Source organism: Euwallacea similis, chromosome 25 (assembly GCF_039881205.1).
Source record: "Euwallacea similis isolate ESF13 chromosome 25, ESF131.1, whole genome shotgun sequence".
NCBI lineage: Eukaryota > Metazoa > Arthropoda > Insecta > Coleoptera > Curculionidae > Euwallacea > Euwallacea similis.
The window spans coordinates 1,863,683-1,889,224 of record NC_089633.1 but is presented as its reverse complement, the minus strand read 5'-3'; the positions used below and the strand labels follow the sequence as shown (position 1 = coordinate 1,889,224).

Sequence of the window (25,542 nt, the reverse complement as noted above, 5' to 3'; positions counted from 1 at the left end):
GTAACTGAAACTGCAGTTGCCAAACCAAAAAATAATCTCAGAAAATAGTTCTCGAACTTGTGTAAATGCGATTGAAAATAAAAATCGCATTCAGATTTAAAATTCAGACTTTAATGCTTAAGACCAAGATGTTGACTTTCATTCCGTAAAACTTTTTCAATTTACTCTTAATGTACCAAAAATCCGTATATCTCAGTAGTGAGTAATGCTTTGAAAGCATTACTCACTGCCATACGTCTCCACACTTAATCTTCGATTTGTTAATGATCATACAAAAATTAAACTGTAACTTTTTATTTTTTATTTTCATTATGGCAGGCAATAACACTCGTAGCTTACTGCCAAAACTTGTATCAATTTAATTTAACCCGTCAAACTAAGATCCTTTATCGATAAAGATAATTTCAGATTTTAATTATCGCATATATACTCCAATGTCTGGTACTTTCTTTCTAACAGTTAAAGCTCAATGATAAAAGCTCAGCTGTGTAAGGTTAATGTGTGGTTTCTGTAAAAAGTGAGTGGTGAACATGAGCAATGAAGCTTGTTGGGATACTATTCCTCGTAACTGTGATTATTTGGAGAGGTTCAGGTACTTTGTTTTTAATAATGGTAGTACCCAGTTGAATATTTGCATACTGGATAGTCCATTGCAGTTTATTTATATCTAAAACTACTACACTATAAATATGACCTTGAAGAACTTGTTAAAATACTTTTTTTTAGATAAAAAATAATTTCTGGTAACTATACTGAGTAACTAAGAAAAGTAACACCCAGTGTTTGTATTTTTATTTCAACAATACTTTGCATGCTAATGTGTTTTGGGTCCAACACTAATTGATAACATTTTCAGCCTTATCTGCACAGTAATTTGCCCTTAAGTTTTTTTTGTACTATTCCGTGTTGTAAGGAATTTGTCTCTGCATTCGTTGCTTGACCCTTGATTGTTGAAAATCTTGTTGCTAAGCGTTGTTTAAAGGCGATTGATATGCCTCGAGTACGTAGACTAGGCTACATTCTTCAGCTTAGTGACTTTGAGAAAGAGCCGGTTGTAGGGTTACGAGAAGTAGGTCTTTCCGTTAGAGAAATTGCCAGAAGAACCAACAGATCCGTATGTACCATTTCGAGATGTTATTAGGCATGGTCGGAAGAAGGCCGTCAACATAGAGCTAGGGACACTGGAGGTCGTAGCGCAACAACCGAGCGTCAAGACCGTCGCTTTAAACTTTTGGCTCTTGAAGACCGTTTTAGCACCACTCGAAGAATTGTCCATGCGAAAGGCTTGGTCCACAGTTCGACGTGGAGAGACATGTTTATCATACCGCGGGGGTAATGGTGTGGGGTGCCATTAAACATAGAAGTAGGTCATCTCTAGTCCTCATTAGTGATAACATGACAGCCCTTCGTTACATTCAGGAAATAGTGGAACCATATATTTTAACACATGTTGCGACCATTCAAAACGGTATTTTCCAACAAGACAATGCCAGACCACATGTAGCTAGAGTGACGCGAGACTTCATGAACCCACACCATGTTATGGTTTTATCATGGCCATCAAAATCACCTGACTTATCTCCTATCGAACACGTGTCGCAGGTTGTTGAATTTAGAGCATCCCTCTCAGACATTGGCAGCACTTAGGCATGAGGTAGAGGTAACCTGGAATTATATACTGCAAGATGCTATAGACTAACTGATAAGAACAATGCTCAGGTGTCTGAATGATAGTATAACAAATAGAGGGTCTTCGACACATTATTGAATAGTTTCATGTGGTGGTCAACCGATTTGTTTCAAAATGTTATCAATTGTTGTTAGACCCAAAACACATTAGTATGCAAAATATTATTGAAATGAAAATACAAACACTTCTTTGTTATTCAGTATATTTTACTACTCTCAACGCAAATAATAATTCATAAACAATCTCATTAAAAACTGTTTCAGTTAATGCATGACATAATTTAGCGTTTTATTTCAATTTCGTCTGAGGCATAAATAAATCAAATTGTCTATAGATGTAAGTAAAAATTTTAAATGAGCATTTCATCGCGGAAGTCATAATCATAAAACGTTTATTGATATATATGATGGTATTAGACAAATAAATAAGTTCTAGATAACAACGATCTTCATGGATTTTAATTAATGACAAAAGAGTGCAATGAAACGTACGTTTTGTTTTAGAAATGTATTTGACGATAATAACAAATAAAATAAAATGGATTCAATTGCTTATGAATTTTGTTTTAACCTTTCTTTCCACATTTAATGGAGCGTGTAAATGCCATTTTAAATATAACCAGACACCCGGTATAAGAATTTAATGAACGACTTCGGATTACTTCTGTGCATATAGAACAAACCCTGATAAGCATCCATAACAAGTTACATACGTCATACAACCAATCTCTTTTATATATTAGGTATACAGAGAGATCATTTAAATTTAATACCTAGCTAGCTGTGGGGATTTTACACAAGAGAAATAGAAGGTAAAAAGTAGGTCGTAGCTTGATCATATGCCAAAATGACATTAAAATTAATTTTTGATAAAGAATCCGATTGAGGTTATGTTGCTTTGTTTACTTTTAATTTTGAAGATTTCAATTAAACTTTTAAGACAGTTTTTTAACATCACAAGTTTAATTGTTTAAAAAATTCACAATTATTGCTGAAAATGTTGCCCATTCACTTCAATGCAGAAAGAGTACCCCCCATTAAGATAATTAAAGTGCCCTTTGATTTAAATTGAAAACCTAACTGGATGGACACACAAGTTATAATCCTCTAATGTCAGTCAGTTGTGCAAAATACCCTTATCCCCACCATTTAAACCGAAAAAACCCTTAAACCGGCTTAAATCTTTTCAATTATAATTTTTAACTTGAAAATTGGTTTTTCAAAAAATCTGAAAAAAATCACACATATATAGAAAACCCTCGTGCATTCGCCACATTTTTTCGTTTTCTTCCTGCCACTTCTAGCCTAAAAACGATTTTTTAAATTTCAAAATGGAATAACTTTTTTTCAGAATGGGCTGCAGGTCCAGTTTTTTCTTCTAATGATTATGGCAAATCTAAGTGTATATAAAATGTGTCATTGTTTAGACTGCGTCATATTGAAAAATACAAAAAGCTCAAATTTTTGGCATTTTTTTCAACACCAAATTAAGCAATTAGGTTTTTTTGGGCATTTGATGCATTTTTAATAATACAATAGTAACTATTTATCGCATTTTACGGCGAAATGCAAATGTAAAAAAAAACAAAAAAATCTACAGTATTATAGTATACCGTCGCGTAGTAATTATTCATGACCAAAAATACAACGCTTTAATTTTTTAATTTTTTAAAATTATTTTTATTTAACAAAAATAAACACCTTTAACTTCTCAAATGTACAAGAATAGGAATTGGAGTTATAAGATACAGAGTTTCTTCGTGTAAGCGTAAGGGAAGAATGACGAATTGAATTTTAATATGAATTTTAATGACCTGAGAATGGTCTTACAGCTATTTATGCTAGGCGAATATCTGATACATGAACGTATTTAAAATACATCATTAAGGGTAGTTTGTAATGTAAACAGATCTCAGACTTTAGTCGGAGTTAACCACATTTGAATGGTTTTTGCCATATCGGAAGAAGAGATGATGTTTCTAAATAAACAAACATCTTAATCATGTTGTAACATTACCATTAGGTTGCCATGAGAAAATAGTGAAAAATAATATAAAGGGAATAAATCCATACGTGTAAGGTAAAGACTTTACAGTGTGTCCAAAACAGGTAGAGCAAGATGGAGATTAGCGAGGTCAGGACAAGGGGGCGGTTTCAAGCTACAAGTAGATCCATACAAATATTTTCATTATTTCAGTTATTTCAAAAAAACTGAAATCTGCGAATTTACATACATACATGCAAATTCCTTGAGGTATCACGTATAGCGTTAATTTCAAGCTCTATGATTCCGTACTTGAAGTAGCAGAGGACTATTTGCTACTTATTGTGATGGTAAATGTTATGCTCAAAATGTTGAATATCATATAAATAGTGTTGTTACATAATAAAGTGGCGAATATCTGAATCTTCAAAGTTGCGAGTTATACATAGGACATGGTTTAAAGCGATCTTCAGTATGGATGCTTGTCGAGGGTGGTGGTGACTTACTTGCTTTAAAATGGTATAAGATATTTAGTAGTCAATAAGAGGATTTTTAAAAATTTCTTAAATGCTGAAAATTGGTTTAATCTTAAATAATGTTGGAGCATTGCGTATGACGTCTTTGGAAGAAAACAACTCACAAGAAGACAGCTCATATAAATTCGCCTTTCCAAAACCATGTTTCAATTTTAGCTCGTGCCAGTAAGTAAAGTGCCACGGGGCTGAATTCATAACGACACAAATTGTACTATTCATAGCAACATAGAACTTCGTTAATGATGCATTTTCTTGTTGCGAATTAAATGTCTTACTATTATTTGAGCAAAAAATATAATTTTCAAAGTCTAAAAATGAAAAGTATTCCCCATTGCACGTCCGGAAATACATTTTCCCACGCGCACCAATTCCCCTGTGGGATGAAGCCGAACACGAGAAGTCATGCAAGCATAACCCAAGCTATTTTCCGGACCCCTAATAAAATATTGCTTTTTTGTCTTAAACTTTCAATGAAATATGGGAATTTAATGCTAATTAATGGACTAAATTAGGTTTGAATTCAAAAATACAACAGTTTGGGAATACTCATAGTTGAAGAGCACACGGGAAGAACAATGATAGTCCAAAAACAATAAATGTTCAGAAAACAATGTTTAGTGCTAAAAATATTGAAAAAGATAGATGAAAAATTATTTTAGTTTAGTTTTCAAAACTTACAGTATTGACCAAAATACTTGGAACGTTTTCAAAATTTGCACAAATTAAAAATTTCATGAATATGATTAAATTTTTTATTGTAGTTTTACTCTTAATAAAGATACATTTTAACTATTTTTGCCTCGATGTGGAAGGTTAACATTTTGAACATTTGATGGATTAATGATTGGTTTGATTTGTAAGAAGATTTTGTTATGTGTTATTTTCAGTAAATTATTAATTATTTTTTTACAATTTAAAGCATATTTTATTTTAAACGATTCACTTTAATTTTTGTTAACATCACCGTAAAAAGAGGTTTTTTTAACAAAAATGTCTTATTTTTTTAAGCTCTTTAAAAATCTCAAAAAAATATTGGATGTTCCATTTAACAAAAATGCAGTTGACCTTGAAATTTACTCCAAATGACCTTGAATAAAAATTTTATTATTCGCATATGTCTCCCCCTTGACAACAAACAATGTTTATTCGAAACATTTTTCGATTTGAAAATTAATATTTGAGATAATTGCTTGCCTTACTTTAAATGAAACACCCTATATAATACTTTAACAGCTTTGGATGTGTTGAAATTTTCCCCTCAATAAATGAATGAGATGTAAAAAATAATTCTCAGGCTTTTTTAATATTATATATGTATTTGTTCTTTGCCTTTATACAAAAAATCTGGGAATTTAAATTCGCAAGTTGAACTAAGTTTCAATGGTTTTGGACGGATTGCAGTGCGTCAATCCAGTCAGAAGGACTCTCAGTTCTTGAGTTTTAATTTACCAATCCAAAATCTTTGTTACTCTCCATATAGGAGTGTCCACGTATAAAAAAAGTGACTTGAACGAATTCTAATCTTTTTTCATAATAAACCATATGGTGCAGGAATCAAAAAACGGTGCAGTTTTTGTTTTGTCCTCCACATAAATCACAGAAAATGTGGAAGAGTTTGTAAAAGAGAGTATACATTATCACTTCCTTTTTTGCCTATTAATTTACTCTATGCATAAAATACACTTTATTGATTAGTAAGTAGATGGACATTAAATAAGTACCGTGATAATTGATGACTTTAGTACACGTCGGGTGGTAGATGCAGGGTGAGTTTTTTTTATGCTTAGTGAAGGGATCTCGGAAACTAAAAGAGTTACAAAGTCGGTTAAATGGGAAAAGAATTGTAGGTTTAAAGGATCAATTTAAAACCATTTTCGGTGTCTTGGAAAAAATCCATGGCTTACTAGATACTTAGCAAAAACCAAATTTTGTCGATTTCTTTTAATCGATCGAGCTATGCAATTATTGGTTCTAGAGAAATGATGTGAATACCAATATTGTACATAATTTTGCCCTGAAAAAGACAGGCTAACTAGAAGTTTTCTAACAGCTGTTACTTTTAGATATGGCATAAACTTAGTTTTTTTTACGGGACGCATAGTAAATTATAACTTATTTAAAGAGGTATTTTTTTAAGCCTTAAAATGATGCCAATAAGTAGAGAGTTATTTCTCAAAATGGCGAATTTACAGCCTTTTTTAATTTGATATTGCAATTTAAGAAAGGAAAAGCTCGCATTCTTTAAGTCAGATATAAATTTAAGTTTTTGAATTGCCTTGATAAGAATTTTCCAAACCGAGGAATTATTAACTGTGCGTAAATTTTTGAAATTAATTTTTCAAACCTGGAAAAGCGGAATATTGTTGAGTATTATTTTTGCTATGGGGAACAATAAAATACTAACTTCACAGAAAAATGTATGAATCAGTAGAAGCTTTTCAAGGAGCAGTCGAGGAAGGTTCTGATATTTTCGATGGACGTTCAATTAGAAAAGCTACAATTTCAATTTTGAAGTGATATAATACATATGCAGGGTGTTTCAAAATCATGTTGCCAAAGATTAGGAAGTTATAAAGGACGATAAGTCAAGGCATTTTCCCTTATAAACATATATCCGGAAATGAGTCGTTAAGGCACTAAACAAAAAAATTGTTCAAAACGTTAAAGAATGCACATGTTTTCGTTTTTACGACTTTTTATATTTTTCTTTTCTAAGGTATTTATTAGAAAAGAAAAACGATAAAGTATTACAACAGTTGTTCAAAATTGCGGCCACTGACTTGCGGACATGCTGTCGTACACCGAACCATTGATTGACGTACTCGAAAAAGAACATGTAGATCTTCCTGAACAAAGCGACAATGCAGCCATCACTCTTCCAAACAATTCTTCTTCTGTAGTTACAGGTATTTCATAAACTAGTGATTTGAGGTAACCCCAAAAAAAGAAATCGGGAGGTGTTAGATCTGGACTCCGGGCCGGGCAGTTAACAGATTCACCTTGTCTAATCCATCTCTCAAGAAATTGTAAGTTTAGGTGGTTCCGCACATCGCAAGAAAAATTTGTCGTAGCTCCGTCATGTTGATATCACATCCTTTGGCAGATGTTCAACGGAACGTTTTCAAGCAACTCAGGGAGAACGTCTTGTAGGAATGTTAAGTAGATGCGACCATTTAAGCGTGGGGGTAGCAGGTACGGTTCAATAACTTAATCTTCTATTATGTTAGCCGGCATATTAATGGAGAATTGATATTGATTAGACTTCTTAAATGTTTTATAAGTATTTTGGTCATTTCAAATATAACTATTACGGCTATTGAAATAATCTTCTCGAGTAGAGCAAGTTTCATCGGTAAACAGAATAACTAAACTAAAGTCGAACTGTTGAGCACATCTTCCTAAAAACCAGCGACGAAAGTTTATTTTTGGATCGCAATCCTGTTGTGTCAAATTTTGAACTTTTTGAAAATGATAATGGTGTAGCAATTGTTCAAGAAGTACACGCCATACTGATGTCGCTGAATTTCCCATTTGAAGTGCTATTGCTCGTATGCTAGTGGAGGGCATTTTTTCCACTTGGCATAATACTTCTTCTTCCATCTCCACTGAACAAGTCGTCCTAGATTGATGCGTACCCCCATTTCGTTTCAAATTTCCTTTCTCTCTTAAACGAAGGTGTATTGTACAAATAATCTACTATGCTTTTCATCAAAAAAGTAAGTTTATGCTATAGCTGAGAAATGACAGCTGTCAGAAAAATCTGGTTAGCCTATCTTTTTCGGGGCAAAATTATCTACAATATTCGTATTACACCATATATTTATTTTTTTTATTGTAGTATATTATAATTTCTCTAGAACCAATAATTCCACAGCTGGATTGAAAAGAAATCGATAAAATTTGATTTTTAATAAATATCGTATATAGCAAGTCATTGTGTTTTTCAAGAAACCAAAAATGGCTTTAAATTGGTCTCCAAAAGTTGTAATTTTTTCTCATTTAATCTACTTCGTAACTGTAAGTTTCCGAGATTCCTTCAGTATTCATCGAAAAAAGCTCATCCCGTATGTTAGGAATTGGCAAGTTTTTGGAATAACCTATTCATATGAATGGGTTATTCGAAAACGATATTCGATATTCGATATAATCGAATTTAAAGCTATATATTTAAAGCTTTAAATTCGATTTGTTGTCTAGCAGATTTTTTTGATCGACGTTTTCCATTATAAAACGTAGTTGCTTTGGAAAGATGCAACTTTTTCTCAACCTCAAGTTTTTTTATTTCATTTTCAAAACGCTTTTTGTACAATTCGCTTTAGAGAGATTTTATTCTAAATTTTTAAAAGAACTTTAACTTCATCCCATTTGGAACAAGTATCAGATCTCGGATATCCAAAATTAATGTTAAATCTTTCGTAAAAAAATCTCTCTAAAATGATTATATGACATTTTAGTCCCCGGATGTTTAATTTTAAATTATTTGTGCATTTTTTTCACGTTCAGTTTTTCGGAAAGGTAAGTTCTATTAGTTTTCAATTAAGTTGTGGTGGGCGGATCTGTCTTTAAACGAAGAAATATACTTTCATTTATACGTTTCATTTGACAGTTTATGTGAGTTATTTTTATGCCGACCTCTGGCATCTTTCTGAAACGTTTCACTGATTTTAACAGGTCCATTTGGATTTTATTTTTTAAGGAGTTATTCTATGCAAAGCGATATATAGTTTATAATATACCTGAGGATCCACGACCGTAGTTTCATTGTTTTCTAAATTATATTAAATTCTGTAGACATAATACGCTTCGCTAAATTTGGAAACTTCAGCTTCATCACATCTAGGTCTTCTTCACATAACATTCATTACTGTTATAAGTCCAGATAAGTAAGTCTCTAATTGGTTAAAATTTCTAAGTATTTTTCGTCTGTGTTCAAGACTGATTTTAGAAAAGCACTTATAATGTTTACTTCTACAGTCGGGTCACATTTCATGGCTTTGAACCCTCAATTTCTTTGTGACATCGGGTATTCTTCCACTTTTTTTGTTCCATGGCGCAATACACATAAATTGATACTGTAAACAGCACGCACGTGGGTTTCCCTTTAAAGACTATACAGTAATTAAAAATAATAATAATAGGATAGGATAATGATACCATCACTTTGCTAACTTTCTAAGCATCGAGACTCTTGTTCTTTCGCGCTATGCGTGGACGTTGATCGTTTTTTCCGGGTACGTTCAATCCAAAGTCGGAATTTTCCCGTGACTGTTATCATTATTTCCGTTTGCCTTATAGCCACAAACTGAAGCATATGAAAGGCTATAAGAAACCGCAAAAATCTCACTTTGCCATAAAAATGGACTCACATTGTTTTTCCCGTATGCCCTTCATTTGAGATATGTGTCTAGAGAACCTAAACTGTGCAGTGCTACTACTTCAACAGTAGCCATTTCTATCATTTTTTCGTAAAGGAAAATTAGATTAAGTTGATTAACGGCAAATGTACAGGGTTGACCCATATATTTGGACAACGCCTACTACTTTTATTATAAAAAAGGAAAATTTTAAATAGAAAAGATGTGGGATGTATCCTAAATCGCCCGAAAATGTTACGTAACATAACAGATTAATATTAAAAAAGGACATAAAGCCGGTAAATTTATAAGGGAACACTCTGTGTATTATGTAAAAATTGAATAGACCTTTATTTTCTGATTTTAAAAATATATAACACGTTTTTGGTTTATCCGTTTTTGCGGTATTTGCATTTAAAAATCGGGATTGTATTATTTTTTTAAATCACAGTTGTCATGAATAAATATATAGGCCGAACGTCATTAGTAATTTTTTTCATTTCATCCGTAAAATGGATCATATAGAAGAAGAAAAGTTAGAAGAAATTCGCCCTTACAAAAACATCAATAATATTGCTTAAGCGCAAATGTAGTATCAGCGTATTCATCCCTACATACCAGTTCTTGCTAAGTCCATTTTTTATTATATAAAATGGAGTATAGGGATATTCTCAAGAAATATAATATATTAACATTATGTGGCATCAGGATTGTGCGTCGTCGCAAAACTTGATCCACGGAAGATATTTTTTTATTTACCATTTTAGAGAGTGGATTGGAACCTATGGGACCATTAACTGGCCACTAAATAGTCCTGATCTAACCCGTTTAGATAACAGTTTAGAGCTACATAAACGATGAAGTCTATAAAGGAACAAGTCAAAATTTTGAGGATTTAAGAGAAAGGATCCAAACACTTATCGATTCATTAAATAAACATCTTGAGTTAATTTGCAATGCTTTTTTGAAGTTAGATGAAGATTTCCAAAAATGCGTTGAAAATAACGGCGGACATATTCAGTATTTGCGAATTTTGAATCTTCGAAAATAATTTATTTAAAAAAAAGTTTACTTTGATTTCACGGTATTAAAATGCAATTTGTTTGTTAGTTCTAAATTAATTCATTATTTCCAAGATGAAAATAAAAAATTAATAAATAATAATTACTGATGACATACGGACCATTTATTTGTTTATGGCAACTGCGATTTGGAAAAACAATATAATCCCGATTTTTCAATGCAAATGCCGCGAAAACGGCTAAACCAAATGTCCACATATTATATATATTTGAAATCAGAAAATAAAGGTCTATTCAAATTTTATATAATATACAGGGCGTTCCATTATAAATTTGCCGGCTTTGTATCTTTTTTAATTTTACAATATTCAATTGTTGTGCTACGTAACATTTTTTGGTAATTTAGGATAAACCTTTCAACTTTTGTACTCAAAGCTTTTTTTTTTTTATAACAAAAGTATTAAGCGCTGTCGAAATATACAGATTAACTCTGTGCATATGGTCAAATGGCAATGCACGGCATGGGCATCTTGGAAAAAGCAGGAGATACAAAGGTGATTAAATGCTAGGAAGGTCACAGTTTACGAGCTTAAAAATAGTCTTTTAAAACTGCAACTCTCCGAGATATTTCAGCCACCATTAACTTATTTTTATTATTTCTGATAAAACGATCTAGTGCGATCTTTTGAACCTCTCCAGGTTTTGTTTGGAACAAAATGTCGAGTGCGGCTTATTCCCAGATAAATCCCAGACTTGCTTTATCCACCAATGAGGCCGAAATAAATCGTTACTTTATTAAGATTTTTCTATTGTTGGCAGACTTAATTGGAGTTACGGTATCGATTCCGTTGGTAGTAAATTGTCGTCAGCACTATTCGCGTTAAGAAACTCATGAGGTAAAAAACTTTTCAGTAAAAAACTACTTTCTTTTTAATTAAAATTCTTAATAGGTTTGTGATATCAGAATAATTAGGAATAAATTATCTTAAGTAGTTTCGAAAACCTAAAAATGTTTGTATACTTTTGCCATCATTTGACCTTCGCACTTCGGTAGTGCTTCAACCTTGCGTTTGTCTGGCTCTGTTTGTTTACAAATATTTCAAGGCCCGTAGTATCACCCCTGAAAACAAACCAAATTTACATTTGTTTACATTGAACTTTATATTCCTCGCCATCTTAAAAATCTCTCTCAGCTTCATAGAGTGACCTCCAAGAGAATTAAAATAAATTAATAAATCGTCGAAATATAAGCTTTCGTCCTTGAAAATATTTTCTGCATTTATTTCTGAAAAATTTCGAGAGCTAATTTCTTCCCACAAGCATTCTAAAAACGATATACTCCAAATGGACAATTAAATGAGCATAATTTAGCCGTTTCCTGACCTTACTACATATGCCAAAAATCATCCCTAAATCATCCCTAGAGCTCGTCCGTTTCATCTACTATGACCTTAATTTATAATTTTATATGCTGTGACGATGATTGCTGTTTTTGAGGTGAAAAATGATTATTTTTTTTAGCTTCATCGTATTTTACGTAAAAATATTTATCAAGAATATTTTTTAGTTCTTTTTTACATTAATCGGACACCCAGTATTTTTCTCATTGAAATATTTTTTCATCTTCAAGTTCATAACAACTTATTTCAGAACTGGATGATTGCATAACAACAGAAAGATTTCAGTACCATTATAAATATTTTTACCTTCTGTAACGTGTGGGAATAAGACACCTAATTCAAGTATTAAATATTTTCACATGGGGATTTGTGCGTTTTAACAACAGACCTTAGGGTGCGGTGACTTTATATATTTGTGAATAAAAAGGTATCAAAATTCATTTATTGCGAGTGTTTCACTTCATTGAAATTAACGGAGGAATCCACTTACATGCCTGTCAAATATAAAAAATTACCTGCAGACTAAGGTAAGCCTTATAATGCCCGAATAAATTTTCAAATATGGCGTAAACAACACGGTGAAATTTCGTCAACACCTTCATTAAAACAGTTAAATGTATAATTATTTTGCACTAATCTATATATCACCACAGTATCAATATTGTCTAAGTACCTATTTTCAATTGCAATAAGCATTTCTTCTAGGTTTTAACGGTGAAGAACATGAACCAAATGATCTCGATTGCCCTTGTGACTATGGAAAATTCGAAAGCATATCTCGTTTAGGATGCCTGCTTGTCATGTACTTAGATGGTTAGTAAAATATTTAATAAAACCCAAGCCAAATTAACTTGTTACTTTTAGGGTCAGCTGTGAAATCAGCTAAAATATGTGCAAAAGTAGATAATGCCCAAAAAGTCTGTACTGAGTACAAGAAAAAGTATGTGCAAATATTGCATTGCAGTATACAGCACAGTAAAATATACCGAGGAAAAAGAAACGCCGATCTATACACCAATGTATTTTATGACGACAAACCTACAATAGATATCTTCGATGAAGAAAAGGATTTTTCAGAAGGCACATTTCTAAAAAATCCCAATATATCTATTGACGACCCCGCTACACCAACGAATACAAAAGTAATAGCACCCACGCATCCGGATTCCACCATTAAAGATCCCATGATCACAGATAGTACAAGTAAAACCAGTTCAAAGGATTGGGAATCTATCACTAAGGAACTAACAAATGCAACAGATAGAGATTTAATAAGTGAGGAACCAACCTCACAGACAACTTCGGATTCCAGCACTGACTATCCACTTACAAAAGAACGTGAAAGTGACACCACTAGAACCGATACAGATTCTACCACAGAGGAAACAACCTCTACGACGGATCCGTATTCAACCACTGAGGAACCCACCTCTACGACGAATCCGTATTCAACCACTGAAGAACCCACATCTACATCAGATCAAGATTCGACCAATGAGGAACCAACCTCTACGACGGTTCTGTATTCAACCACTGAGGAACCCACCTCTACGCCAGATCAAGATTCGACCACTGAGGAACCAATCTCTACGACGGATCCGTATTCAACTACTGCGGAACCAACAACTACGACAGATCAAGGTTCAACCACTGAGGAACCAACCTCTACGCCAGATCAAGATTCGACCACTGAAGTACCTACCACTACGACAGATCCAGGCTCTACTACTGAGGAACCAACAACTACGACAGATCAAGGTTCAACCACTGAGGAACCCACCTCTACGACGAATTCGTATTCAACCACTGAAGAATCCACCTCTACACCAGATCAAGATTCGACCAATGAGGAACCAACCTCTACGACGGATCTGTATTCAACCACTGAGGAACCCACCTCTACGCCAGATCAAGATTCGACCACTGAGGAACCAACCTCTACGACGAATCCGTATTCAACCACTGAAGAACCCACCTCTACGCCAGATCAAGATTCGACCACTGAGGAACCAACCCCTACGACGGATCCGTATTCAACTACTGCGGAACCAACAACTACGACAGATCAAGGTTCAATCACTGAGGAACCAACCTCTACGCCAGATCAAGATTCGACCACTGAAGTACCTACCACTACGACAGATCCAGGCTCTACTACTGAGGAACCAACAACTACGACAGATCAAGGTTCAACCACTGAGGAACCCACCTCTACGACGAATCCGTATTCAACCACTGAAGAATCCACCTCTACGCCAGATCAAGATTCGACCACTGAGGAACCAACCTCTACGACGAATCCGTATTCAACCACTGAAGAACCCACATCTACACCAGATCAAGATTCGACCACGGAGGAACCAACCTCTACGACGAATCCGTATTCAACCACTGAAGAACCCACCTCTACGCCAGATCAAGATTCGACCACTGAGGAACCAACCTCTACGACGGATCCGTATTCAACTACTGCGGAACCAACAACTACGACAGATCAAGGTTCAACCACTGAGGAACCAACCTCTACGCCAGATCAAGATTCGACCACTGAAGTACCTACCACTACGACAGATCCAGGCTCTACTACTGAGGAACCAACAACTACGACAGATCAAGGTTCAACCACTGAGGAACCCACCTCTACGCCAAATCAAGATTCGAGCACTGAGGAACCAACCTCTACGACGGATCTGTATTCAACCACTGAGGAACCCACCTCTACGCCAGATCAAGATTCGACCACTGAGGAACCAATCTCTACGACGGATCCGTATTCAACTACTGCGGAACCAACAACTACGACAGATCAAGGTTCAACCACTGAGGAACTAACCTCTACGCCAGATCAAGATTCGACCACTGAAGTACCTACCACTACGACAGATCCAGGCTCCACTACTGAGGAACCCACCTCTACGCCAAATCAAGATTCGAGCACTGAGGAACCAACCTCTACGACGGATCCGTATTCAACCACTAAGGAACCCACCTCTACGCCAGATCAAGATTCGACCACTGAGGAACCAATCTCTACGACGGATCCGTATTCAACCACTGAGGAACCAACCTCTACGCCAGATCAAGATTCGACCACTGAAGTACCTACCACTACGACAGATCCAGGCTCTACTACTGAGGAACCAACAACTACGACAGATCAAGGTTCAACCACTGAGGAACCAACCTCTACGACGGATCCGTATTCAACCACTGAGGAACCAACCTCTACGCCAGATCAAGATTCGACCACTGAAGTACCTACCACTACGACAGATCCAGGCTCTACTACTGAGGAACCAACAACTACGACAGATCAAGGTTCAACCACTGAGGAACCAACCTCTACGACGGATCCGTATTCAACCACTGAGGAACCCACCTCTACGCCAGATCAAGATTCGACCACTGAGGAACCAATCTCTACGACGGATCCGTATTCAACCACTGAGGAACCAACCTCTACGCCAGATCAAGATTCGACCACTGAAGTACCTACCACTACGATAGATCCAGGCTCTACCACTGAGGAACCAACAACTACCACCGATCAAGGTTCAACCACTGAGGAAACCACCTCTACGACGGATCCGTATTCAACCACTGAGGAACCCACCTCTACGCCAGATCAAGATTCGACCACTGAAGTACCTACCACTACGACAGATCCAGGCTCTACTACTAAGGAACCAACAACTACGACAGATCAAGGTTCAACCACTGAGGAACCAACCTCTACGACGGATCCGTATTCAACCACTGAGGAACCAACCTCTACGCCAGATCAAGATTCGACCACTGAAGTACCTACCACTACGACAGATCCAGGCTCTACTACTGAGGAACCAACAACTACGACAGATCAAGGTTCAACCACTGAGGAACCAACCTCTACGCCAGATCAAGATTCGACCACTGAAGTACCTACCACTACGATAGATCCAGGCTCTACCACTGAGGAACCAACAACTACAACAGATCAAGGTTCAACCACTGAGGAATCCACCTCTACGACGGATCCGTATTCAACCACTGAGGAACCCACCTCTACGCCAGATCAAGATTCGACCACTGAAGTACCTACCACTACGACAGATCCAGGCTCTACTACTAAGGAACCAACAACTACGACAGATCAAGGTTCAACCACTGAGGAACCAACCTCTACGACGGATCCGTATTCAACCACTGAGGAACCAACCTCTACGCCAGATCAAGATTCGACCACTGAAGTACCTACCACTACGACAGATCCAGGCTCTACTACTGAGGAACCAACAACTACGACAGATCAAGGTTCAACCACTGAGGAACCAACCTCTACGACGGATCCGTATTCAACCACTGAGGAACCAACCTCTACGCCAGATCAAGATTCGACCACTGAAGTACCTACCACTACGACAGATCCAGGCTCTACTACTGAGGAACCAACAACTACGACAGATCAAGGTTCAACCACTGAGGAAACCACCTCTACGCCAGATCAAGATTCGACCACTGAGGAACCAATCTCTACGATGGATCCGTATTCAACCACTGAGGAACCAACCTCTACGCCAGATCAAGATTCGACCACTGAAGTACCTACCACTACGATAGATCCAGGCTCTACCACTGAGGAACCAACAACTACCACCGATCAAGGTTCAACCACTGAGGAAACCACCTCTACGCCAAATCAAGATTCGACCACTGAAGTACCTACCACTACGATAGATCCAGGCTCTACCACTGAGGAACCAACAACTACAACAGATCAAGGTTCAACCACTGAGGAACCCACCTCTACGACGGATCCGTATTCAACCACTGAGGAACTCACCTCAACGCCAGATCAAGGTTCAACCACTGAGGAACCCACCTCTACGCCAGATCAAGATTCGACCACTGAAGTACCTACCACTACGACAGATGCAGACTCCACCACTGAGGAACCAACAACTACCACCGATCAAGGTTCAACCACTAAGGAACCCACCTCTACGACGGATCCGTATTCAACCACTGAGGAACCCACCTCTACGCCAGATCAAGATTCGACCACTGAAGTACCTACCACTACGACAGATCCAGGCTCTACTACTGAGGAACCAACAACTACGACAGATCAAGGTTCAACCACTGAGGAACCAACCTCTACGACGGATCCGTATTCAACCACTGAGGAACCAACCTCTACGCCAGATCAAGATTCGACCACTGAAGTACCTACCACTACGACAGATCCAGGCTCTACTACTGAGGAACCAACAACTACGACAGATCAAGGTTCAACCACTGAGGAACCAACCTCTACGACGGATCCGTATTCAACTACTGCGGAACCAACAACTACGACAGATCAAGGTTCAACCACTGAGGAACCAACCTCTACGACGGATCCGTATTCAACCACTGAGGAACCAACCTCTACGCCAGATCAAGATTCGACCACTGAAGTACCTACCACTACGACAGATCCAGGCTCTACTACTGAGGAACCAACAACTACGACAGATCAAGATTCGACCACTGAGGAACCAACATCTACGACGGATCCGTATTCAACTACTGCGGAACCAACAACTACGACAGATCAAGGTTCAACCACTGAGGAACCAACCTCTACGCCAGATCAAGATTCGACCACTGAAGTACCTACCACTACGACAGATCCAGGCTCTACTACTGAGGAACCAACAACTACGACAGATCAAGTTTCAACCACTGAGGAACCCACCTCTACGACGAATCCGTATTCAACCACTGAAGAATCCACCTCTACGCCAGATCAAGATTCGAGCACTGAGGAACCAACCTCTACGACGGATCTGTATTCAACCACTGAGGAACCCACCTCTACGCCAGATCAAGATTCGACCACTGAGGAACCAATCTCTACGACGGATCCGTATTCAACTACTGCGGAACCAACAACTACGACAGATCAAGGTTCAACCACTGAGGAACCAACCTCTACGCCAGATCAAGATTCGACCACTGAAGTACCTACCACTACGACAGATCCAGGCTCTACTACTGAGGAACCAACAACTACGACAGATCAAGGTTCAACCACTGAGGAACCCACCTCTACGCCAAATCAAGATTCGACCACTGAAGTACCTACCACTACGATAGATCCAGGCTCTACCACTGAGGAACCAACAACTACAACAGATCAAGGTTCAACCACTGAGGAACCCACCTCTACGCCAGATCAAGATTCGACCACTGAAGTACCTACCACTACGATAGATCCAGGCTCTACCACTGAGGAACCAACAACTACAACAGATCAAGGTTCAACCACTGAGGAACCCACCTCTACGACGGATCCGTATTCAACCACTGAGGAACCCACCTCTACGCCAGATCAAGATTCGACCACTGAAGTACCTACCACTACGATAAATCCAGGCTCTACCACTGAGGAACCAACAACTACAACAGATCAAGGTTCAACCACTGAGGAACCCACCTCTACGACGGATCCGTATTCAACCACTGAGGAACCCACCTCTACGCCAGATCAAGATTCGACCACTGAAGTACCTACCACTACGATAGATCCAGGCTCTACCACTGAGGAACCAATAACTACAACAGATCAAGTTTCAACCACTGAGGAACCCACCTCTACGACGGATCCGTATTCAACCACTGAGGAACCAACCTCTACGCCAGATCAAGATTCGACCACTGAAGTACCTACCACTACGACAGATCCAGGCTCTACCACTGAGGAACCAATAACTACAACAGATCAAGGTTCAACCACTGAGGAACCCACCTCTACGCCAGATCAAGATACGAGCACTGAGGAACCAACCTCTACGACGGATCCGTATTCAACCACTGAGGAACCCACCTCTACGCCAGATCAAGATTCGACCACTGAAGTACCTACCACTACGATACATCCAGGCTCTACCACTGAGGAACCAACAACTACGACAGATCAAGGTTCAACCACTGAGGAACCTACCTCTACGCCAAATCAAGATTCGACCACTGAGGAACCAACCTCTACGACGGATCCGTATTCAACCACTGTCGATATAACTGTAACAGAGAGCCCAATTGAAAGTAGTACCACAGATTTAAGTTCCACTTCTGACGGTTCAACTACAACAGAGACTTCAAGTGAAGTTACTCCAGATGGGGATTTAACTTCGATCATTTCTAGCACGATCACCTCAGAAGGTACAACGACAAAAACCGATGATTCCACTACTAGAGCGCCTAACATTACTGATGGTACAGTATCTGTTTCAGAACCTGAAGAAACAACAAATGCTCTTACTTCAAGTACAACACCATTTACAACAACATCTACGGAAATTTTTACTACAACAACTACAAACACTCCTATTACCTCATCAAAGGAAACTCCTACTACCACAACGACGGAGGTTCCTCCTCCTGGCTCAACGAAAACTCCTCCGACTATAACAACTGAATCTTCTTCTTCTACAACAATAATTGCTTCTACTATAACAGCATCTCCTACCGTTACTACTACTGAAACAGAAACTCCTACTTCTAATTCAACAACAACTTCTACTAACACAACACCTCCTACTAATTCAACAACAGAAAACACTGAATCTACAACATCTAGTAGTACAACTGCAAGGAGTCCAAGGCCCCCACCAAATAGTGGTGCTTCTGTATTGATTCCATTTAATAAGGCTATAATATTAGGTTTATTTTTATTTTTATTCGGGATGTAACTTTTTCGTAAACAAAATGCTGTGAGAAATTAAGGGATCTCTTCTTGATATAAATTTTATTTGTTGATTTTAGTCATAATTTGTTTTTTATGTCTCTTGTGAAATAAAGTGAGAAAAATGTTGAGTCTTTTATGTTGGTCTTTATAGATTGTGATACTAGTTTGTAGATTCGAGTATGATAATTGCTGATGTATTTTCATACCGCTCTGATGTAATTTGATGAAAGTGGAAATAAAAGACTAAGAACAAACTATTATTATTATTATTTTATTACAATAATTGCAAATTAATTATTGGAGAAGCAGACAATTCCTGTACAAACGTGTAACTTAAGCAGGGTTTAGACATGCACGATTTATTAGCTCCGTTAAAACTTGGGTCCTATTAGATCGACGATTAATTATTAGTTGTTTAATTTACACGTTTAAGTCTAAACCCTATGCTATGCTCCTTATATCGTCATCTGTTTTAGAAATATTCCCGGCATGACTAGATTGCAGTACAATTAGGCTTCAATAAGAATATTCTTGGGTGCTGGATTTTTTTCACATTTTGTTGGCGGAACTTGGAATTTTGGTGTAAACAAGGTTTGTAAAGTTGGTGTTACTGCAATAAACCATTAAAGAGCCAACCTAGTTAACCAAGTTAGCCGACAGTGGGTTCCGAGTAGGAATACGCCTATGTTTGGGTTCTATAATTTCTGGTACTTATGAACTGAGTGAAGAGCCACCAGGGTGTATTTTTTTCATTACTTGTGAATCAATCGCATTCTGGCTTACCACTTTTCCATTTTGTCATTTTGTTTAAATCGTCTTTTTCTCATAATGTTTGTCATGGAGACTTAGTTGAACGCTTAGTATCGTATAGGGGCTCGATGTCAACTTTGTCTTAATTGTACTCGTATATGTATATTGATGTTGTTCAAGTCAGCTAATAGTGTAATCAATATGTTGTTATCGTTCGTAAGTTGTTGACTCATTGTTAAGGACTTTAGGTTATTGTTTCTTGGTGTAGTTTGTTTCGTTAATTTATTTTGTACTTTCATCCCTTAAGTTACGCCCATGTGTATCGATACTTATTTGGAGGATTCCATCTGGGCGCCAGACCATCGCACCCATCAGGCCATATCGAAGGGCTCTTTATGGCTGGGAAATACGCTACTCGTCAAAGGAAGCTTTTTAAATTGAACCATTGCCGCGATCCACAGTTCGGCGGATCTGCAATACTTCAATGAAAGCGACTTATATAGGTATTTGCCAGATGGCGGCGATTTATGACCTTAGGCGCGACCATTGCCCGTAAGGGCTTTTGGTATTGGTGCGCCCCTGGTTGGAGTTCCTCAGGTTTAGTACTTAAGGGATGATCGCAGTAATTTTGCTCTCTTTGACCAGTGCTCGCTCTAGACATGTGATCGTAAACATAGTTCGTAATCTTCCCAACTAAGCAAACTCCTACTGCATACTTAGACCAATACTTTACCATTATTTATATAAGTGAAATTTAATACAGTCCACTTTCGTAAACTAAGTTGTTGTTTTCGTGGTTATCGTTTATCGAAGGAACCTCAACACTCATTTTGACCAGAAAACAATACCCCTGAGACTGCGATTTCAAGGTGGTCCGAACCTGAATATCCATTCCTCGATTATCTTGAGCCCACGAGTGGATTCTACAAGCCGTATCGACCGAACCACTTTTGAGCCTTCGTTCTGGACCAAACAAGTTCCAATGATTAATGTATGTGTAAAAACCCTTTTGAACTAACAAGTCCAGCCTTGCCTAAATATTTCTGGTAGAACAGGTTATGCTGGAAACGGGACTAATGGGATCCATTTTTTTAAAAACATTTTTAGTTAACATATAGAATGTCCCTATATTTCAATAGTAGGTACAATGTTCACTTCTATCAGCATTTATATTAGTAACAGATTATGTTTTTCGTCCAATAAGCAAAAGTTTAAATATCATGAGAGGTCATACATGATGGTAAAACCACATTTGAAGTTATCAAGAGTGAGATAAGAATGATCTTTTTTCTACTCTTTTCTAAACCATTTTACGGTATTATACACTATGGAAACATTTTTAATCTTTATCTTCCAATCACAAATGAAAACAATATTATGTGAAGAGATTAGAAACAATGATTTTATTAATCTCTAGAAAGAAATCGATCACACTGACATGGTATTACCACGAACAAAAATATGATTGATTGCAATTTAAGTGAAACAGAAAATTACCATCTTGTTAAAAAAACCGGAGATATATAGAGAGATATTACAGGAAGAGCAAACTTTCTTGACATGAAGACTTGACTTGAGATAGCCGTCAATTTCATTTCGAAAATAGTTGTATGTGACGAACACCCATACGAATTTAAAATAATGTTTATATAAATATATCAGAATCCCTATGGAATGAACAGGAATATGTTCGCAATTTCATGTAAATATTGAAATTCCAAAAACACGATGAATCAGTCCAAATCGTTGATAATTTTTCATCCTGTATACCCAGATTCTATACTATAACTTTTTGTAATATAACTAATCTTTAATTAAAATTAAAGATTCTGAACTGTTTGTTTAAAAGATAAATGATAATTCGTTTCTCAAGATTTGGCTATCTGACATCTATGAAAAAAAACATTCTCATCTATGAAAAAAGACATTCTGCCTATTGCAGTCTTTGGAGACTGACAATATTATATGTTTAGGCTGTCAAGTAGAAATAATTTAGAAGATGAGGCTGATTTTTAGCACAATAGTTGTTTTAACAGTGATACTTAGTCATAATGGTAAGTCTTTTCTTGTAGAAATTCAATTTTATATAACTGAAAATGGGCATTTTTCGGGAATTTTAACTTAGATTGCACATACTTAGAGTTTAGAGGAATAATATTATACCAAAATGAAGATACAAACACAGGCATTCTTCAAAGATATTTGATTTTATTTTGAATCAGGGAAAACTTTTGCAGCATTAACCACTACAGGGCCAACATCCTCAACAGTTATTAGATAAGATTCATACTTAATGGCTATTGCTATTTACTATACAACTAAGTGTAATGTGCCGGGTTGGAAAAACTATGCGCCAGTCAAAAATATAACACTTTGTTAACTTCTCGATGATACAAGAGCAGAAGCGAGGCGTAAAGACCCTTTTATGTAAGTGTCTGTGAAGATGAGTCGTGAAGGTTTCTGCTGGACTTGAGCTTGACTGCTTGACTGCCTGACTCCCTGACTGTGTAGACGTACCCTATTTATATACATGATATCTACATGGACTTTACCAAAGTACATTAATAAGGGTAGTTTGAACCCTGAACAGTACTGAGACTTTGAGTCTCAGCTAATTACAATTTGATGGGTTAGTTATATCGGACAAGGGAATTGTGTTTCTACGTAAACATACATTCTAATTAGGTTCTAATATTGTCCTTAGGTTTCCATGAGAAAATAATATAAGTGACAATGTAAGAGGTCAATACATATATAATACAATAATACATATACGTAACCTGGGGTCCTTTACATAAGAATTAAATGTGAACTGCTCCTATGATGGAATAGAAATGTTATCTAAAGAGGCTTCTTATAGATAAGCAACACGAACGTTCCACCATAGAGGTTGCGTTCATCACTGCGTTTGGAGATATGCGTTAAAGCTATAAGGGGTAGTTGAACAGTAAGGGCAGTTAGGTAAAGGTAGTCCTGTAAAAGTAGTGCAAGTTTAAGATTTCTGTCTACAGTATGATTTCAATTGCTTAAGCTTTTTTGATATCTGTAGAAATATTAAGAAAATGATTAATTTGATGCATAAGAAGATTCTTACAGCACAGGGAAAACGAGTTTTAAATGTATTATTAATTTTTCAGTTAAAACTATATCAAGAAGTTTCTTATGTAATCAATTAGGTAAATAAATTTTGTCCCAATTCCTTTATTACTTGGACCACGGCTGAAAAATACTCTAATGTATTTTCTAAGCTCTTCTAAGATTTGTTTTATAATACGCTTTTACTAATTCTATGACAAACATGATGAAAATGAGATATTTTCAGATGTTATTGAATGTTTACCCAATGGAAATTACTTATCGTCAGGCTTGCAGAATTCTCGATTGCAATATAAAGAGACACTATACAGCATTAATAACGTGCAACCAAATGAAGTTGGGAAGAACGCACCATATATAAATGAAGATGCCGCAAATGCAACGTTAAGAATAATTACCCCTCCTCCAACTACACCTCCGCCAACTACGCCTCCCCCAATTACGCCTCCTCCAACTACACCTCCCCCAACTACACCTCCTCCAACTACACCTCCGCCAACTACACCTCCTCCAACTACACCTCCTCCAACTACACCTCCGCCAACTACACCTCCTCCAACTACACCTCCCCCAACTACGCCTCCTCCAACTACTCCTCCCCCGACTACCCCTCCTCCAACTACCCCTCCTCCAACTACACCTCCGCCAACTACGCCTCCCTCAACTACGCCTCCTCCAACTACCCCTCCTCCAACTACTCCTCCCCCGACTACCCCTCCTCCAACTACACCTTCGCCAACTACACCTCCTCCAACTACTCCTCCCCCGACTACCCCTCCGCCAACTACGCCTCCCTCAACTACGCCTCCTCCAACTACACCTCCGCCAACTACACCTCCTCCAACTACGCCTCCTCCAACTACTCCTCCCCCGACTACCCCTCCTCCAACTACACCTCCGCCAACTACACCTCCCCCAATTACGCCTCCTCCGACTACACCTCCGCCAACTACGCCTCCTCCAACTACGCCTCCCCCGACTACCCCTCCTCCAACTACACCTCCGCCAACTACACCTCCGCCAACTACGCCTCCTCCAACTACACCTCCTCCAACTACCCCTCCCCCAACTACCCCTCCCCCAACTACGCCTCCTCCAACTACACCTCCTCCAACTACCCCTCCCCCAACTACACCTCCCCCAACTACGCCTACTCCAACTGATTCTTCATCAACAACGTTTTCTCCAACTACGTCTTCTACTACAAGTTCTCCAACTACGTCTTCTACTACAAGTTCTCCAACTACGTCTTCTACTACAAGTTCTCCAACTACGTCTTCTACTACAAGTTCTCCAACTACGTCTTCTACTACAAGTTCTCCAACTACGTCTTCTACTACAAGTTCTCCAACTACGTCTTCTACTACAAGTTCTCCAACTACGTCTTCTACTACAAGTTCTCCAACTACGTCTTCTACTACAAGTTCTCCAACTACGTCTTCTACTACAAGTTCTCCAACTACGTCTTCTACTACAAGTTCTCCAACTACGTCTTCTACTACAAGTTCTCCAACTACGTCTTCTACTACAAGTTCTCCAACTACGTCTTCTACTACAACTATCGATCCTTCTAGTGGAGTATCGAAAACTATGTTAAATAGCAGCATTGTAATGATATGTTTGAACGTTTTAGTGCTACTTCACAGGAAGCTTTAATTATCTTCAATTCTCAATTATATATATTATTAGGAATGTATACAAACAGGCATTCTTAATTTTTAGATTCTAGTATTCGCCCACTATTTTCTGCAAGTTTTGGAAATTTACTATTATTTTAGCTATTTGTTAACGTAACATCATGACGATTTGGATAATTAAATCTAGATGAGAAGAAACCCGAGAAATGACAGACGTTTGTATCTATTATATGTATAGATTGTTGCATTTGTTACATAACAATTAGAGAAAATCTTATTTAAGCCAAAATTAGAAAAATTGTATGTCATGAGGTCTTTTATTGTATATATACGTATTTAAATAAATTCTTTACTTTATTATCA

At 37.4% G+C, this 25,542-nt stretch overlaps 3 protein-coding genes across 5 annotated transcripts in view; 1 reads left to right on the top strand and 2 right to left on the bottom strand.

The window, feature by feature from the left end:
- LOC136416896 (trissin receptor-like) overlaps positions 1-25,542 on the bottom strand; it is a 227,352-nt gene that overhangs the window by 38,578 nt on the left and 163,232 nt on the right. The window lies entirely within an intron of this gene.
- The window catches only part of LOC136416917 (UPF0587 protein CG4646), a 177,647-nt gene that overhangs the window by 116,573 nt on the left and 35,532 nt on the right, over positions 1-25,542 (bottom strand). The gene's annotated exons all lie outside the window — the stretch shown is intronic.
- On the top strand, positions 429-25,542 carry LOC136416784 (mucin-2-like). The gene is made up of 10 exons (XM_066402144.1): positions 429-592; positions 12,691-12,798; positions 12,850-19,696; positions 20,173-20,199; positions 20,326-20,403; positions 21,260-21,437; positions 21,864-21,887; positions 22,389-22,427; positions 23,279-23,366; positions 23,769-25,542. Exons 1-10 carry the CDS (start codon positions 538-540, stop codon positions 25,196-25,198), a joined length of 8,874 nt encoding a protein of 2,957 aa, XP_066258241.1. The 5' UTR covers positions 429-537; the 3' UTR covers positions 25,199-25,542.

Excerpts from the sequence above, each read along its gene's own strand:
- LOC136416784 (XM_066402144.1), top strand. The coding sequence starts at position 538 with ATGAAGCTTGTTGGGATACTATTCCTCGTAACTGTGATTATTTGGAGA. Across the intron at positions 12,799-12,849 it reads GCTTGTCATGTACTTAGATG|GGTCAGCTGTGAAATCAGCT; the intron begins GTTAGTAAAATA and ends TGTTACTTTTAG. Across the intron at positions 21,888-22,388 it reads AAATCGATCACACTGACATG|TCTTTGGAGACTGACAATAT; the intron begins GTATTACCACGA and ends TGCCTATTGCAG.